Source organism: Physeter macrocephalus, chromosome 1, assembly GCF_002837175.3.
Source record: "Physeter macrocephalus isolate SW-GA chromosome 1, ASM283717v5, whole genome shotgun sequence".
NCBI classification, from domain to species: Eukaryota; Metazoa; Chordata; class Mammalia; order Artiodactyla; family Physeteridae; genus Physeter; species Physeter macrocephalus.
The window spans coordinates 111,671,486-111,689,366 of NC_041214.2; the positions used below are offsets into that span (position 1 = coordinate 111,671,486).

General features: G+C 38.5%; 2 protein-coding genes across 12 annotated transcripts in view; one reads left to right on the plus strand and one right to left on the minus strand.

Moving 5' to 3' along the window:
* Window positions 1-12,542, minus strand: LOC102991914 (putative protein FAM172B). The gene is given in 4 exon segments (XM_024120132.3): window positions 1-1,470; window positions 12,245-12,336; window positions 12,339-12,378; window positions 12,381-12,542. Coding segments are annotated over 4 exon segments (1,389 nt in total). The 3' UTR covers window positions 1-375.
* The window catches only part of SENP7 (SUMO specific peptidase 7), a 152,664-nt gene continuing 146,452 nt past the window's right edge, over window positions 11,670-17,881 (plus strand). For 8 of the 11 annotated variants that reach the window (XM_007105431.4, XM_007105435.4, XM_007105432.4 and 5 more), the window contains exon 1: window positions 11,670-12,202. In XM_007105431.4, coding sequence (XP_007105493.1) covers window positions 12,163-12,202 — 40 coding nt within the window. In that variant the 5' untranslated portion in view covers window positions 11,670-12,162. Of the gene's footprint in view, window positions 12,203-16,426; window positions 16,510-17,881 lie in introns of all 11 variants that reach the window. The other 3 variants (XM_007105434.4, XM_007105437.4, XM_028493872.2) reach the window with 3 other exon arrangements.

The window sequence follows — 17,881 nt, forward strand, 5'->3', positions numbered from 1 at the left end:
TAATTTTTATGTTCACTTATATTTTTAATATAGCATTAATAATGCAGAAGTCAAAGATTGACTTAGTCTTTAATTTCTATCAACTACAGTTTTGGTGTCATTCTATGAAACTGAGAAATCTTTTCAAAAGAAGAGCCTCTAACTAGACTACTCTTAATTTGACTAATACTGTAAAATATTAATGATAGTACTGACTGACTTCCGGGTTCATCAATAGGCTACTGAAGAGAATATACTCACTTTTTAAAAAAGTTAACAAATCAAATTTCAAGCCAGAACATACTGCCTATGAGTTGGAAGTATTCTTTTTCTTCTAGCATCTACATTAGCAAAGTTTCAGTGGGACAAAACAATCTTAGATGGCAAAAAAGTAACTTAAGCACTTTGCTTTCTTTTTGTGGAGCTTCTAGTTACTATGGGCACTCGAGAGAAATTAATAGCTGCTTTGGCTTTCAAAGCTTTTCTAAAGTATTTAAAAATTGACTGAAGGCTAGAGGAAGGGGCTAAGTTGTGTTTTTCTGTACCAGCAGAAACCATGGGAAACTCCTTTTTCAAAACGGTAGCTGCAGGTTTATCCAAAGGCTTTGGACTTGTCACCCATTCACGGCAGTGGTGCTTTATCCATGCTAATAACTGGATGTCACTCCCCAGCTGGTGTCCTACGTGATGTTCAGAGTCAATAAGTGCAACAGCATATACTTTGCTCATTACTTCCCACTTTCTACGAACAAGCAAGTCCATAAAAACCAAGCCTCCATAACCATGTACAATGAAGGCAACATCCTTGCCTTCAGCCTTTGAAATGAAGTAATCCCAAATATAAGCCATGTGTTCTTCAGGAGTGTTGCTGCATCTTTTTGGAATACATTGGAGAGACTGCTGGAGAGATAAAAAGCTCTCAGTCTGAACCATTTTTCTGGAAGAGGACTCAACATTTTGTGTTAAAAGGCCTTTCCACTCTTTTTCTGTCTGTAGGTCCACAAAATTGTCATTGGGGTTTAGCACAATTACATCATAATGTGCCTGCAATGCCATTTGAATACATGGTATCTGACTTCCATGTTGGAGACCATGATGTATTACTGCCTGCTGACTCCACTGACCAGCTCTAAAGACCCCACGGTCTTGAAGAAGGACAAGAAGAGCAGAATGATGATTTGTTAATGCTCTCTCACTCATGAAAAAGAAGCTTCTTGGTTCCTTATCAGCCTCTGGTGGGATATATACTTTTTGTAATTTGCACACTTTTTCCAAAAGTTCATAAATGTATTGGTCAAGCAAAAGGCCAAGGGCCTGGTAGCGCTTGCTATTCCTCTCCAGGACATTTTTATAATAGTTAAAGACAAAAGGCCTATGTGTCTCAGTGTGTCTCAATTCAGCTTTTTCATTGAAGTCATATTTAAGTTCCTCTAGTAAATCAGATTGTTCGATAAATTTTCGGAAGCTCAGTTCCTGAGTCACTGGTAACCACTGAAAGTGAAAAGCAATATTATGTCAGTACCAGAAAAAATAAAATAAAAATTTCATCTTGCTAAAGTCTTCCTGTGGGAAATCATACTGAATTAAGCACTTTAAGAAGACATTAACATTATGGTAAAGATTTTAACTCAAAATAATTGTGAACGATGCAAAGTAGTGAGAAACTGAATACACTAAGGGACAATGGCCAGACCGTATATAAAAACAGAACTCTGACCCACACCCTGCAGCAACTTGCCCAGGAAGCCAATCCCTTATCTGTTGATCCAATAAACAGCCCAGGAAGCCAGTCTTATAAGTCAGAATCTCAGGAAGTCAGACTGCTACCTCTAGTGACAATCTGAGAAGCCAAACAATAATTTCTGTTACAATGGGTCCAAAATGGCCAAGACTTGATTAATAACTTAGAGCTTCCCTAATTTTTATCCCTGCTTCCAGCTTAGGAACCACCAGAGAAAGCCAAATATGCACCCCTAAACAGTCACATAGGATGCCTCCCTTCTAGTTATCGTGCATTCAGCTTCCTCATGCCAACAGTGTCCGGTCAGGACATACCAGCAGCCTTCCCTTTTTTTTCCACTGCAAAGCTCTCCCACTCCTCTGCCTGCCTTTGGGTCACTGCCAAAATGCAAGTGATGGTGGCTGACTCCCTTGCTATAGTGAGCTCAGAATGAATAGGTTTTGCTTTTCTCATTTGGTTGGTCTTTATCTCCACAGTAAGCATTCAAACATTTTTGCTATTAAATAAATGGCAGGGGATGGCAGTAGAAGTGAAATGTGAACCAGGCAGTGTAGATGATGATCAATTTATCTACTAATAGAAGATATGGTTATTCTGATATTTGAAAATAAAAAAAGTGACTGAGAAGTGAACTTAGTTATTGTCAACATAGCCCAAAGGGAAAAGACAAGACTTTGAAAGGTTAAGTCCTGGAAGAAAAAAATCTCAAATAGACTCTATTCTGAGGCAAACAAACAAACAAACAAAAAACAACAAAAGCTAAGTGGCTTGTGCCAAACACCTGTTAAATAAATGATTGGGTACCGAGGCTACCTGACTCCAATTCATGTTCTTAACAAATTCATTAATACTCTCACTCCTTAATTTCTTAACACTCATACTGGCAACCACAACCTACTTCCAATAAATAGCACTCAAAATGATTTTCAGTGCCACTCAAGCTGCTATCAAGGCTTAAGGCAAAATAAAAATGGTGCTTGCTTGCTTTGATTTCTTAACTCTTTTCTCACTTTCTGAATCTTATTCCCTGATTCCCAATTAATACTTTATGAAGGTGTTTGGTTGTTCAAAGCATCCAACCTATCTACCCTGCTCTCTATTCTTTTTTTTTTTTTTGCGGTACACGGGCCTCTCACTGTTGTGGCCTCTCCCGTTGCGGAGCACAGGCTCCGGACGTGCAGGCCCAGCGGCCATGGCTCACGGGGCCAGCCGCTCCGCGGCATGTGGGATCTTCCCGGACCGGGGCACGAACCCGCGTCCCCTGCATCGGCAGGCGGACTCCCAACCACTGCGCCACCAGGGAAGCCCCTGCTCTCTATTCTTTAAAAACTTTTTTCCTTACAGTGTTGCTGATCTCAGGTGCTATTATGTAATGAATATATTTTCCCAGAGTGTAAATGACAGATAGGAGCCTCTGGAATTAGATTGATTTAGGTTTAAATCCTAGCTCAAAATTTTACGTTGAGTGACTTTCAACAGGTTTCTTAACCTCTATGAGTTTCAGTTTCTTCAACTTGTGAGTCTTAGTTTATGTTATCTAAAATAGCAATCCTTATTACCCTCTATCCTGCTACTCTGCTTTATTTTTCTTCATAGCCTACATTACCACCTGATATATAATTGTTTGTATATTTAAAAATTATCTGTCTCCCCTCACTAGAATAAAAGCTCTATGAGAATAGGAACTTTGTTTAATTAACTGCTGTATCTGCAGTACTTGGAACAGTGTCTGACAAATATTATATAAATATTTTTTGAATGCATAAATGCAAAATAGGATAACATCATTTATTTCACAAGGCTGCTGTGAGAATTAAATTAACTAATATAGGTAAAAACCATTAAAGGAATGTCTCACACATGGAAGTTTCTGTAAAGATAGGATGATCTTCCTTTTTGAGAAGTGTGAAATAAAAAAACATATGTCTTGTCCAGCCTTCCTTATTCACACAACACTGTGATTTTTATCCACATTAATAAACATAGGCCTAGGTCATTCATTTTATCAGTTTATAGTGTTCCATTGCTTGAATATGCCATGGTTTGTTTAACCATTTTCCTGTTGAAGAATATTTAGGTTGCTCCAATTTTCCACTATTATAAACAAAGCTATAACAAACATTCTAATAGCTATATTTTTGTGCACATATCAAGAGTTTCTTAAGGCAATATACCTAGAAGTGGAATTTCTAGGTCATATCAGCATCTTCCATTTTACCAGATATTGCCAAATTGTTCTCCAAAAAGGAGGGTCTATTTTATACTTTGGCATGGAGGAGGAGGTTTGCCCAGAAAAGCAGCAATCTCTTAGATCTAAAAATACTTTGTTTATTCAGGTGCTGTGCTGGAAACTGCCTTTTCCTCTACTGAAATAAAGAGAAAGATACTGAATATTTAAAACTCAATGAACTAAACCTAAACCAACTAAACTAAACTAAACCAACGAACTAAAGAACCTTGTTAGCTAACTTTTCTTTCAATCAGAGAGTAAAATAAAATGAGTATTTTCTAATAGCACATAGTATACGGCATTGTTACTCTTTTTCACCTTTAAGTGCTTGTGTACCTAGTTGTTTGAGAAACAATTCTCAGGGGAAAAGAATGGGAGTTTGCAAACTGGAAAACCCAAATGGCACACATATATAAAGGACAGGTATAGGTGGGGTGAACAGGAGTAAGGTGCAGAGTATCCTGTAGAATGAAAAGGTAGACAATTCTTTAGAATTTATTGTAGCATATTTTGCTTGGTTAATGTACTCAAACTTGTAACTCTCATATCTAGCTGTCTACCTGATATATTTACTTGGATGTCAAATAGCCATTTCAAACTTAACACGTCCAAAGCACTCCCTTCAATCTACTCTCCCTCTAGTCTTTCCCATCTTATAAATAACTCCATTCTTTCAGTCGCTTGTGCTGCAGCCTTCCTTTCTCTCTTTCACACTCCACATCTGATCAATCAGCAAATCTGTAGGCTCCCTTATTTGAAATATATCTCTAATATAACCACTTGTTACCTCTCCACCTCTACTGCCCTAGCCCTAGTGCAAGTCACTATCAACACTAACCTTCATTATTAAGCCTCCTATCTAATCTCTTTGCATACACTCTTATCTCCTGGTAGTCTGTTTAACACATAGCAGCTAGAACGATCTTTTCAAAACATGGAAATTGGATATCACACCCCTGTTCAAATTGCTCCATTGTCTCCCCTCTTACTCAGAATAAAAGCCTAAATTCTTACCATGGCCTACAAGGTCCCCCATGACCCTTAGCTCTCCAAGGTCATTTCCTTCCATTTCTCTCACTTGCTTACTCATCTAGTTACATCATCTGGCTCTTAGCTCTTTCTCAGGTGTCATTTCCCACCACTCTCTTGCTTACTTCACTCTAGCCACACCTGGCCTCTGCCGCCAACTTGTAAAGCAAGCTCCTATTTAAGGGCATCCCCCTTGCTATGCCCACAGATTGGGACACTCTTCCCCTAGATATCTATAGGGCTTTATTTCCTTCAAGTTTCTGCCCATCTGTTATCTGATCAGAGAAACTTTCTCTGAGCATTCTATCTGAAAGGGCAATCCCCTCTAATCCTTCCTTACTCCCTGTCTATCTATGATGCTTCATTTTTCCCTCCCTTCCTCCTCCTTCCTTTTCTTTTTTTTTATTCAAACAGAAAGTCACAAAAATTATAATCATCCTCATCAGTTCACTCAGTCTTCTTCCTTTTCTTTTCTTTCTTTTTTTGCACTTATTACCAACTGACGTATACTTGCTTACTGTCTGTTCCCTCCCATTAGAATATAAGTTTGGGACTTCCCTGGTAAACCAGTGGTTAAGAATCTGTGCTTCCACTTCAGGGGGCATGGGTTCAATCCCTGGTCTGGGAACTAAGCTAAGATCCCACATGCCGTGCAGCACGGCCAAAGGGGAAAAAAAAAAAAGTTCCATGACAGCAGAGACAAGGACTTTGTTTTGTTTTGTTCAGTAGTTCTTGGAATAGTGCCTGGTGAATAGTAGGCACTTAAACATTGTTGTTAGAATTTTACGATTTTTGCTAAGGGCATAAGAAAGTAAAGAGAAAAATCCTCTAGCTGTATACACAGGAGAAAGATGTACACAAAGCTTTTGAAAAATTATAGAGGCTCCTTCTATAATTCTAAAGTTAATAAATGTTGATTTATGAATTATTCTTAGATACTATTCTATGCATCTATATATATTTATTTTCTCTTTTGCAAATCAAGATGGTCCATTGAAATAAAGGAGAGAAACTGTTTTATATTCTTAGTTTTCTAAAGAGTGGGTTGGAATAAGATAACTTAGCTTTAAGAATAAGACTGTCGGACTTCCCTGGTGGCGCAGTGGTTAAGAATCCGCCTGCCAATGCAGGGGACACAGGTTCGAGCCCTGGTCTGGGAAAATCCCATATGCCACGGAGCAACTAAGCCCGTGCGCCACAACTACTCAGCCTGTGCTAAAGAGCCCGCAAGCCACAGCTCCTGAAGCTCGGGTGCCTAGAGCCCGTGCTCTGCAACAAGAGAAGCCACCGCAGTGAGAAGCCCACGCACCTACAACGAAGAGTAGCCCCCGCTCACTGCAACTAGAGAAAGCCCGCGTGCAGCAATAAAGACCCAACTCAGCCATAAATAAATAAATAAATAATAGAATAAGATTGTCAGAGCTGTATTGATATTCTTAGCTAATATGTTTATAGAGAAGTGAGGCTTTCAAAGGTAAACTGACATGCCCAAAATAACTCAGGTAGCTCTACAAACCTGAGAGAAGATTCATTTTTTACCAGTGATTTTAAAAATGCACAGTATTTTTCATTCATTCACCAAAAATTTGGTGAGAGGATTTGTTAGTCACTTAGTTTTCTATATCGAATAATCTACTTATTTTATGTTGAATGAAATTTTAAGAAGGGAAAGGAGTATATAATCATTAATGAGAATTTCAAGTTAGGTCCTTTTAGTAACCTGGATTAGGTGGTGACACTGATGTTATAGCCATGCCTAGAGCAAAACATAATTATTTTAAATTATTTAACTAATAGTGGTAAAATACATTAAAAAATTTACAGTTTTAACCATTTTTACGTGGGCAGTTCAGTGGCACTGAGTACACCCACATTGTGTGCAACCATTAATACCATCCATCCATCGAACATTTTTCATCTTGAAAAACTGTAACTCTGTACCCAGTAAGCTATAATTTTTCATTTCCCCTGAGCAGCAGCCCCTGGCAAATCTTTCTACTTTCTGTCTCTATGAATTTGACAAGAAGAGGGTGGGTGGGGCAACAGAATCACAGATGCAAGTAATTTTAATTAGCTTACTTTGGTTTTAACAAACTCCTTCTCTAGGATCATAAAGTGGTTATATTTAACAATATTTTACATTCTTTACAAGTGATCAGTAAGCTTTTATGAAAATATAATTTTACAACCTGAGAAGTTAGGGTCTAACCCCAGGTTACACAGTAATATACCCTATTACAGTAATTACAGTCCTTTGGTGTATTTAAGAAAGAGGTCCTGTTGTATATCCTATGACATTAAGAAACACAAATGAGTGATACTTCACTAAGAAAATGAAAAAATATCTAAAGATACTTATATTTAGATATATTTAGAAAACCAAACTAAACCAAAACAAAAACCCCCTGGAAAACATCTTTTAAGAATTACTGTTTTGGGGGCTTCCCTGGTGGCGCAGTGGTTGAGAGTCCGCCTGCCGATGCAGGGCACACGGGTTAGTACCCCGATCTTCCGGGAAGATCCCACATACCGCGGAGCGGCTGGGCCCGTGAGCCATGGCCACTGAGCCTGCGCGTCCCGAGCCTGTGCTCCGCAACGGGAGAGGCCACAACAGCGAGAGGCCCGCGTACCGCAAAAAAAAAAAAAAAAAAAAAAAAAAAGACTGTTTTGGTAAAAAGCAGCACTATATTTTCCCAACACATAAATGCAATTATGAGGGTTTTTTTCAGAAAAATAATTATGCCTGTATACAATTCCATTTAGTAAATTGTAGAAAATAATAGAGCTTATGAAATTTTATATGTAAAAGCTTCAAAGAAGAGCAAACTAAATCTCTTCCCCCTGCCTACCTCTCCCCAGGAAAGACTAAAGAAGATTAATTTAAGCCACCTGAGGCAAAGACAGAAAATAGGATATTAGTGATGGAAAGAAAAAAATCAGATGTTAGAAATCTTGGGTTGCCCAAATTTGAGTATGTAACAGAATCTCCTAGGAAAGTTTCTTAGAAAACTAATTTAGTGAACTATTATAAAGACACCCTTGTAACTAGCCCAGGTTAGCTTTGCGAGCCCCCCCTAAAGTGCCTTCAAGTGCCCTCTCCCTCCCTCCAAGAGCAAGCACTCCAGACTATAGAAATCAATGCTTTCTATTTCTTTATGGTTTTATCTCCTACGTACACAGCCCTAGGACCTATAGTTTAGTAGTTGAGTTTTGTTCTTTTTTTTTTTTTTTTAAACTTGATATGCCTTCCTGGGAAACTGAAATTCTGACAGCTTGATTTTGGATTTACTGACTTTGCCCAATCCTAGATCCTATGCTTCCTGATTGGGATTATTCAGAGGTAAGTGGGTACCAAAAGATAAAGGATAAAGAAGACGAGACTACCTAAAGCTTCAATTTTACTAAATAGTAACATAAAATGAAATTTTTCTATTAAAATCAACCAAATGTATTAAGGCATAGAAATGCTAAATAAATATCACATTTTAAGACAGAACACTCTAAAGAAGTTAGTGTTGGGGGGAGGGATAAATTAGGAGTTTGGGATTAACATATATACTACTATATATAAAACATAACCAACAAGGACCTACTGTATAGCCCAGGGAATTATACTCAATATATTGTAATAACCTATAAGGGAAAAGAATCTGAAAAAAAAAATAGGTGTATACTGTGTTTTCAATCTTCAGCTGGGTCTGAGACACCAGGCCCTGTCCCAGATCCTGGGGACACATATAGTACCTGCCTTCCAGGAGCTCCCTCACTCCTGTGAGGTCGAGAGAGTCAACCCCACTAATTTCAGTCCTTAGCTCAACACTGTTGCCCCTGTACATTACTCATTAAGAGCAAAATAAATTTGCGTGAGTTAAAAAAAATGTATATGTATGTATAACTGAATCACTTTGCTGTACACCTGAAATTAACAACATTGTAAATCAACTATACTACAATTTAAAAAAAATGAAGAGCAAATCAAAGACTATGCAGCCAAAAAAATCAGAAAAAAGTATTAGAGAGGTATACCATGAAGTTAATTAAAACAAATATAATTTTTTCTGTAAAAAATATATTAATCTAACATAAAAACCGAAAAGAAGATAGTGGTGTATGTACAGGATACCTGGGGCTGAGCTCCAGAGCCAAATGACAGTTTAAGGAACTTAGGTTATTAAAGGTTTGTCCTATAGCCTCCTGGACAAGAGATTACCCATCTCCTGCTTAAATACCTCAAGTTACTGCAGGTTTTCATAACTTCTAGGAATAGGCTATTACACTGTAGGGCAGTTAAAATTGCTCGTTGTCTTAAAAAGGAAGATATCCTTGAAACAAAAAAACCTATAGTCATTTTTCATGAATCATGTGTTACTTCCTTTATATCTAGAAGAAAAATTCTTCACATAAGAATCTCAATATTTTAAGGATAAGATTCAACTACTAACAAAAATGAGGCTAAGAGCAACATGACACAGTGCTCCAAATATCTTTGCAAAATCTAGGCTTTCCGGGAGCCCATGGTAAGGAATTCCAGATTTTAATTTCTAAAACAGTTTAGGAAGTCAAGATGTACCCAGTGCCCAACCAAACCTGTTTATACTCAGATTGTACTTAAAGTTAATTCACCTGTGAAGAGAAGGGTCTTTTTTTAGATTTCGTTAAGCTCTCCTCAAAGAAATTGTTAATTAAGGGGTAAAATAAAGGGTTGATCAATTTCACACTGCCACTATGTCTTGAAACTATTAAAAAACCATACTCACTGCTTTTAATAGTTAGTATAGTTAGTCAAAACAAAAATATAATGAATACCTAACTTAAACACTTTATATGCACTTTTAACACTCAATAAAGAACCATACTCATTAAGATCAAACCAGTCCATCCTCTCCTCCTATAAAATACTGGGCTGATGAATTTCTAATCTCAAATAATCTTAATTTAAAAGGCTCTATACAGTGTGAGCTAAACATACATAAAAGAAATGACCTTATTTACAAACATACTAAGAGAAGAGAATCATTCACTTTTTTTGGTCTTTCTTCCTTATGTTAAAATAAGGAAGCTTTCTCCTGAACATCATAAAACACTATAAAAGAAAAGATTGTGTAATTAGTCTTTCATAAAAGGAAAAGTAAGGTTGTTAAATGACTCCCTCAAAAGTAAAAAACTGAACTTTTTAGTCCTATAGTTGTTTGCAATACAGTCAACTATGTAGTAGAGATTGTAAAAACTAAAACAATAAAAATACTGGTTTAAAAAGCAAATTTGAAAATAAAAAGCAAATTTAAAATTCTTGAGCTTAAAGGCCATTTATCTTCAAATATGTTATTCAAAACCAGCTCCAATTCAAAGAAACAAACTGACCCACTAAGTCTTTATTAGCAGAAATGCTGTATTTGGTTCAATAACAAGTTTGAATAACATATTTGCAAGCTGAATGATATTTCTTATAATTTCATTTCTCACAGGTTCACTTCTTACTGCTAAACTTTAAAACTTCTTTTAAGGATGCTGTCAGTTTGGACTGAAATGGATTAGGCCTACTTACAATTTCCTTTTTTATGTTTCCATCTCTTAGCTCTATTTCCATCTTTTGCAGTTAGTTTCCTATAATATTGGCTGATGAATTGAGCCAGTATGATTCTTGAGTTAAATCATTCAATTAAAAGAGTTGATTTATGAGTAAACTTAAAATTCAGATATTTTTCAGTAGGCAGTGTTTTTGTTAAACAGAAATAAACTAGAGCCTCTAAATGAAATCCTTGTAGTGAATTTCATTCTCATCAAGCCCTGAAGTATTCCTGCTTTTCAGCCATTCCTGCCCTGTGAGACACTCCCCCCCGGCCCAATAGGCATCATCACCTGGAGGCTTACTTCTAGCTCCGCACAGACCACACTGTAATTACGAAGCAAGGCTCAAGAAGCACGAACCTGGGCTCTGGTAATGAGTTGGACGAGTCCCTTTACCGGCCTTGGTAAAATGGGGGAGGAGGAGCGGATGTTAAACTGTTGGAATATTCCAGTATCATCTTGCCTCTGGAGCGCTCTGCTGAATTTTGTTAAACTTATTGTGATTAAAGCTTACACAGTAAAGAAAAGGTATTCAAATATGTACATTATGGCTAATAAAGTAAGACAATTTTCTAAACTGATGGGTCCTATGGAAGGACAAAAAAAAAAAATCAGTCTACAAGTACTAGTCGTTGAGCTCGAGGTCAGGGTTATTCCTTTAAGTACTGTAATAAAAATTAGCGGCACAAATTAGTTTACACCCACCCACTTTCTAGCATCTCAGCATTTTATGTTTTAAAAAATTGAGATGCAGCTTATCTTTTTTCCTGGCCTGTAGAAATGGTGAGTTTGGGACTTCCCTGGTGGTCCAGTGGTGGAGACTCCGCCTTCCAATGCAGGGGGTGTGGGTTTGATCCCTGGTCGGGGCACTAAGATCCCACATGCCTCCGGGCCAAAAAACCAAAACGTAAAACAGAAGCAATACTGTAACAAAATCAATAAAGACTTTAAAAATGGTCCACATCAAAAAAAAAATCTTAAAAAAAAAAAGAAATGGTGAGTTTGAATTTTGAAGAGATCCTTTCTATTACTGACATTTTCTCCTCAGCTGACCTAATTGATTTCAACTCCAACTGCTAAACCAGCAGCTAGGCTATTGATTTTTGTTGTCTTAAAATCTTTTTTTCTGAGTCTAAGGAAGCGCCTTGAGGACAAATATATGGGAGAGTCCATGAGGAAAGTAGTAGCACAAAAGGACTAATGTTTTGTTCTCATATTTCCGGGGTCTCCTCGCGGAATTCAGTGAAGTGGAGGAATTCCTAAAGTTTCCCCGGTTTCGTTTTTAGTCAACTTAATCTTCAAAGTCAACAAAGCCTTGACGATCTCGGGCTAAAACCTAGCACCCAGTCTCAGTTTCCAACAGGGGTAGAGATGACGAAAAAACCGTCACTTAATAAGCACTTGCTGCGGTAGCCCACAGAGAAAACTACTCCCAGGAAGTGATTTCCGGGTGGAGGTGGGAGGGGTGGCTAATTTCCGGTCTGAGGGCCGGCGACCGCTCTTGCGCAAGCGCGGTTCACATTTTCCTGGCTTTTCCCCCCCCCTCCCCCTACCTTCCCCAGCCTGAGGGGTCTTGAGGTGACAGCGACTGCGATTCCAGCAGGAGGAGGAGAAGATGGACAAGGGGAAGGCCGGGCGACGGCGATCTTCATCCGGTGAGAAAGGGTCGGAGGAGGGCTGAGCATATTGTCTCCTACCTCGGGCAAAGTGGGGGAACAGGCGACAACGGGTGCTGCGGCCCGGAGCTGCGAGGGCTCGGGCTCCGGCTCGGGCTCGGGCTCGGGCGGGGGGGGAGGGGAGGAGGTGAGGGGAGTGGGGAGTGGAGTGGAGTGGAGTGGGGTGGAGGGGCGCGCACAATGGAAGGTTCCCGGGTCTCGCGGGTCCCTGCGAGTCGAAGACCCACTCCGAGCTGTCATCAAAGCCTCGGCCGCTCTTCACCCCGTCACCCCTTTTCATTTTCGTCCTTCTCCCGCGAGCACCCTACTTGGGTCTCATCGGCCTGCGGCTCTTCCCGGTTGGCTTACCGCTCTCCTGCCACGCCTTCCTCGTAATTCCACCAATGTTCCAGTTTCATTTCCAGCTTCTCAGCGCCTTGGTCCTACTTTCCTCTCTTCCTTTGATTCTCGACTTTGGCTCTTTCTCCCCTCTGTACCTCCTGGCAGGTAAAAGCAGCAAAGAAGGAAAGGCGGGGCATGTTATTTGACACTTCATTCCTCGTCTAAGTGCTGCAAACAACGTGTCTTGCTTGGTCTTCTGAGCCGGCCCGCTTAATAACCTTTTTCTTTTCTAGCCACCCCCTTCTTCCAAAAGCGATTCAAAAGTCGAACAAAGGATTTGAAGCCATGTTTCGTTGTGTTTTTATTCTCAGCGTGTTTTTGTTTTTGAAATTGTTTTGCGACTTAAATGACTGTCTTCAGTTTTGGGTACTACATCTTAGAAACACAAAAATGGAGTTGTAAGAAGCGAGGTTGAGCCCCTCCCAGTCTGCAAGTTTTTGTCGAAGATCTCATCCATAAAGGGTACCGCAGTTTCTGTGTTAAGTCCTGTGGACTTACCAGAGGAGGAGGGAACAAGGGCTCTTTAATAAGCTTACACTCTAGTACACTAACATTCAGTGAATCAATTATTTCATTTAATTTTCTTTTTTATTATTGTGCCATCTGTTGTTGCATAGACAGTCTATGCAGTCTATTTAGACAATTCTAAATTTATTTAGGAGTGCCCCTGTGGCAGTGTACCTCAAACTTTTTTGGCCGCAAAGGAGAGTGAACATGGATCTCTGGGACATTGCCTGAAGTAGCTGAAAACCTGAAATTCCTCTTCATAAGCAACCAGTATTACCATTTGTGTGTGTGTGTATTCTAGAGATATTCTTTGCTGTTGCAAGTATATGTATGTATTATATATATACATATATACACACATATGTATGTATGTATATGCCTCCAATAGATTGGTGTTTGTTTTAATATACTTTTTTCTCCCCTAAAACCTTCAAGTGAAATTGACACATAAGGAATATGCACAGTGTTTATCTGGTGTCATCTGTGTGCTTCCTCACACAGAACTTTAGGGGTAATCATACCTCAGTTTAACATGCACAGCTTTTTTTCAATAAATGCATCTCTCCTTGGCTTAGTACATTGTTTAGGGGGTAAGGGCAAGATATTAACCTTGTCGTTCAGCAAATCCCATTCTCTTTACCTGATTACACTTAGGTTTATTTATCTATTTATTACAGTTAATTTGGTGCAAGTAGTTGTGGGAAGTAAAATTTGAGAGTAAAATTGTTAATTCTTAAAAGACGTTGATATTTATGTGAGCTATCCCTCTGGAGAGGATTTCTTTTTCTGCTGACTTCCCTTTTGGAGCTGTCCTTTCTGAAAAGTAATTATTAATGTATAGTAAAAACCATTCTCAGATCTAATATTAACTAGCTGTTCTCCAGTATTCATCTGGTTTTAAGAGATGAACATTAATTTTTAAGAATGATTCTTTTCTTAATAGTGTATATTTAATTTTCTCACATAGATTCTCAGAAATAGAACAATCAGTTGGCTTAAAGGGATTCTGAATTCTGTGTGACATTTATGTGCATACAGTTGCCATTTCATTAGGAGGGTTGCTAACTGGAACTTGAATGACTGGAAGTGACATTTATCATCGTGAGAATTTCATAAGTACCCAAAGGTAAAATTTTGATTAATAAAACGGGAAGAATTCTAAGTTAGAGGTATAAAGAAGGCGGATAGCAGTAGAGAGAGAAAACAAGACATGAAGTTTCGTTTCCTCTGTGAGACTGCACTAGGTTTTCCTAAACTTTCTCCTGAACAAGGAAGAACTATGAAGGGTTATATAGTATATTGCTCAAAACTCTTTTAGTTGCAAGTAGCAGAAACCCAATTCCAGCTGGTTTAAGCTAAACAAAAAAACAAGCATTTGTGGACTCACATAACTGACAGCTGTAGGAGTTGGATGGCTTCTGGCATGGCTGTGTCTGTTTTAGGCACTAGTTCTCAAGGTATGGTCTGGGAACCTCTGGATTCCCTGAGTCCCTTTTGGGTCTGTGAGCTTACACCATTTTTCATAATTTTAAGACATTGTTTTCCTTTCCCTCTTAATCTTCTACCTGTGTACAGGACAGTTTTCCAGAGGCTACATGACATGTATCACAACAAATTAAATGCAGAAGCATATAGAGGAAATCATCTGTCTTTTATTAAGTCAGATGTTAAAGAGAGTTACAAAAAGTAAAATAATGCCATTCTTCTCAATGTTTTGAAACTAAAGTTATTTAAAAAATACTTTAGTTATGTTAACATGCATTTTTTTTTTTTTTTTTTTTTTGCGGTACACGGGCCTCTCACTGTTGTGGCCTCTCCCGTTGCGGAGCACAGCTCCGGACGCGCAGGCTCAGCGGCCACGGCTCACGGGCCTAGCTGCTCCGCGGCATGTGGGGTCTTCTCGGACCGGGGCACGAACCCGTATCCCCTGCATCGGCAGGCGGACTCTCAACCACTGCGCCACCAGGGAAGCCCGTGTTTATTGTTTTTAAATGAGTTAATAAAGAAAAATTCTGTAAGTAGAAAAACCACAAAAACTCTGATTACCCTACTTTTCTGGAATGTGGCCATGAATCAGGAATCAAGCATAAAACACCTCTAAGCATGAGAGGAGAAATCACATGGTTTGTATGCTAAAGTTCACTCATGAGAAGCTTCTGAAGGCTTTCTTCCTATTATAGTGAATCTATGTGTTTAAGTTATTTATTACCCCAATAAAGATGAATATCTTATTTCCAGGTTTCCAGCATATCAAAGCAGTGAATTAGATGGGGACACAGTTAAATTATTGGCATCAGAGACAGGTCTAGTGACAGTCGAATGAAATAATAAAGTGCATGGGTCATTCAAGGGAGAATGACTATTAGAAATGTTTAACAACAACAACAAAAGTATAAAAGATATATTAGAGTCATAGATTACAACTTCCAAATGAATTTTTTTTTTAACATCTTTATTGGAGTATAACTGTTTTACAATAGTGTGTTAGTTTCTCCTTTACAACAAAGTGAATCAGTTATACATATACATATGTTCCCATATCTCTTCCCTCTTGCGTCTCCCTCCCTCCCTCCCACCCTCCCTATCCCACCCCTCTCGGTGGTCACAAAGCACAGAGGTGATCTCCCTGTGCTATGCGGCAGCTTCCCACTAGCTATCTAATTTACATTTGGTAGTGCATATATGTCCCTGCCACTCTCTCACTTCGTCACAGCTTACCCTTCCAAATGAATTTTTGAATTAAAATAGGAAAGTTGAAGTAAATTTCAAGTTATCAACTGTTTAGGCAACAACCTTGGAGATCTGTGTTCATTCTCATTTGCAGTTAAGGATAGATAATTTTTTTTAGTACTTAGGTACTAAACAGCGTGCTAAGAATTTTACAGACGTTATAATTCTTTCAAAAACCTCTGAGGTGGTTATTATTATTTCTGATATACAGATGAGGAACCTGGAATTTAGGGAGGGTAAGCAACGGTTAGCAATACAAGAAGCAGAGCCAGGATTCAAAATCTGGTCTTTCTGATTACAAAACATATAATTTTAATCTTTTTAACTGTCGTAGGATGTTAGTGAACCTTACTTGGAAAAAAGGTTTCATGGACAAATAAATGGGACAACTGTAGTTATAAGAAAATTTTATTTACTGCAGGATTTTTCAGAGCTTTTGCTATGCTACTATACATTCCGCCTCTCCAAGAGATTGACTGAACATGCAGTTTTTTCAAACTTGCTTGATTTTGAAACTCTTCCCTCCTCCCCCAGTTTCAGCTTGAGGATCTAGTGTTCCATGATGATACACCTTTCTTTTTTCAGTAGGTCCAGGTGATGGCTGCATATTATGCAGTGTCTGATGAACCATAATTGAAGTTCAAAACCAGAATCTACAATTAATCATGGTAAAACTACTTTATTTGCAGTGATGTTAGCTGAAGCCATTGAAATGGATAGAATTACCCACAGAAAGAGTATGGAGTGAGAAAAGTCTTGCATCACATATATTTAATTTCAAAGTAAGGAGGAAGAGACACTGGTGAGCAGATAGGCAGATTAGAAGGCGTATGATAGGTTTGGGAAGCAAGGGAGAGTGAATGCAATGTAAATCAGAGAGTTAAAGTAGTATGAGGATGCTGGATTTGGCAATTAGTAGGTCACTTTTTTTTTTTACCACAGATTTTAGTAGAGCAGTAGGGACAAAAGCCAGATTTCAAGAGGCGAAATGAATGAGTGGTGGTGAGGAAATAGAAGATGAGATGTGAAGGAAAGATTTTGGAACAAGCTTGAGTATGAAATTAGGTAGAAAGGATTATTTTAAAAAGACTATAAAAATCAGGTTTGTATGGCATGGAAAAGGGTTCAGTGGAGAGAGAACGATATCAGGTAGGAGATAATTGATAGGGTGAAGTCTTAGAAGAAATGGGGGAGGATAGACTCAGGACAGTTTGTTAAATAAGACTTGTGTAAAGGTGGGAAGATGGATAAAGATACAGATAAATTTTGAGAAGTTAAGGATATTGCAATCATGGCTTCTAAGTGAAATAGGCAAGATCATCTTTTGAGAAATAGGGACTTTCAAGTCGTATTGGGAGCTCAAAATAGAGTAGGAGGTAAATTAGGGATGAATAAAAGAGCTATTAACTAATTTTGAAAAAGTATTTGTTAAAACACGTGTGAGTCTGTAGATAGTACCAGTTGTGGTTACTACAATTAAATGACTTTCTTTAGCAGTGCTAATCAGTCTAGGAGCAAGAATTTGGGGGGAATAAAAGAATTTAGTTTTACTTAGGATTAAAGGGTATTATACCATGTGGGGGTAAAAAATGGGATCAGTGAGAGTGAGGAAATGGAAGGGTTAAAGGACAGTATGTTGTAGAATGAGAGGTTCACATTTGTGAGCTTGAGAAATGTAACCCTATTAAATCCAGTTGTGAATGCATGTTGTTGAAATGGGAATGTGATATGAAGAAGTTTGTTGGACTAGAGTAAATTAAGATGAGTCCATTGTATTGAGTGATTTGATTTATGAAAATTTTAGAGCTTCGGTATGATGGTAGGTTTTAATGATAGAGTGGAAAACTATGAATCAAGTATCAGAATATTCTAGGAATGTTGGAGAGGGTCTTGGGTCAGTACATGGCAATTACAATATGGGTGAGGTAATAATACATACAAGCTATGGGAATTTTTTTTTTTTTTTTTTTTGTGGTACGGGGGCCTCACACCGCTGTGGCCTCTCCCGTTACGGAGCACAGGCTCCGGACGCGCAGGCCC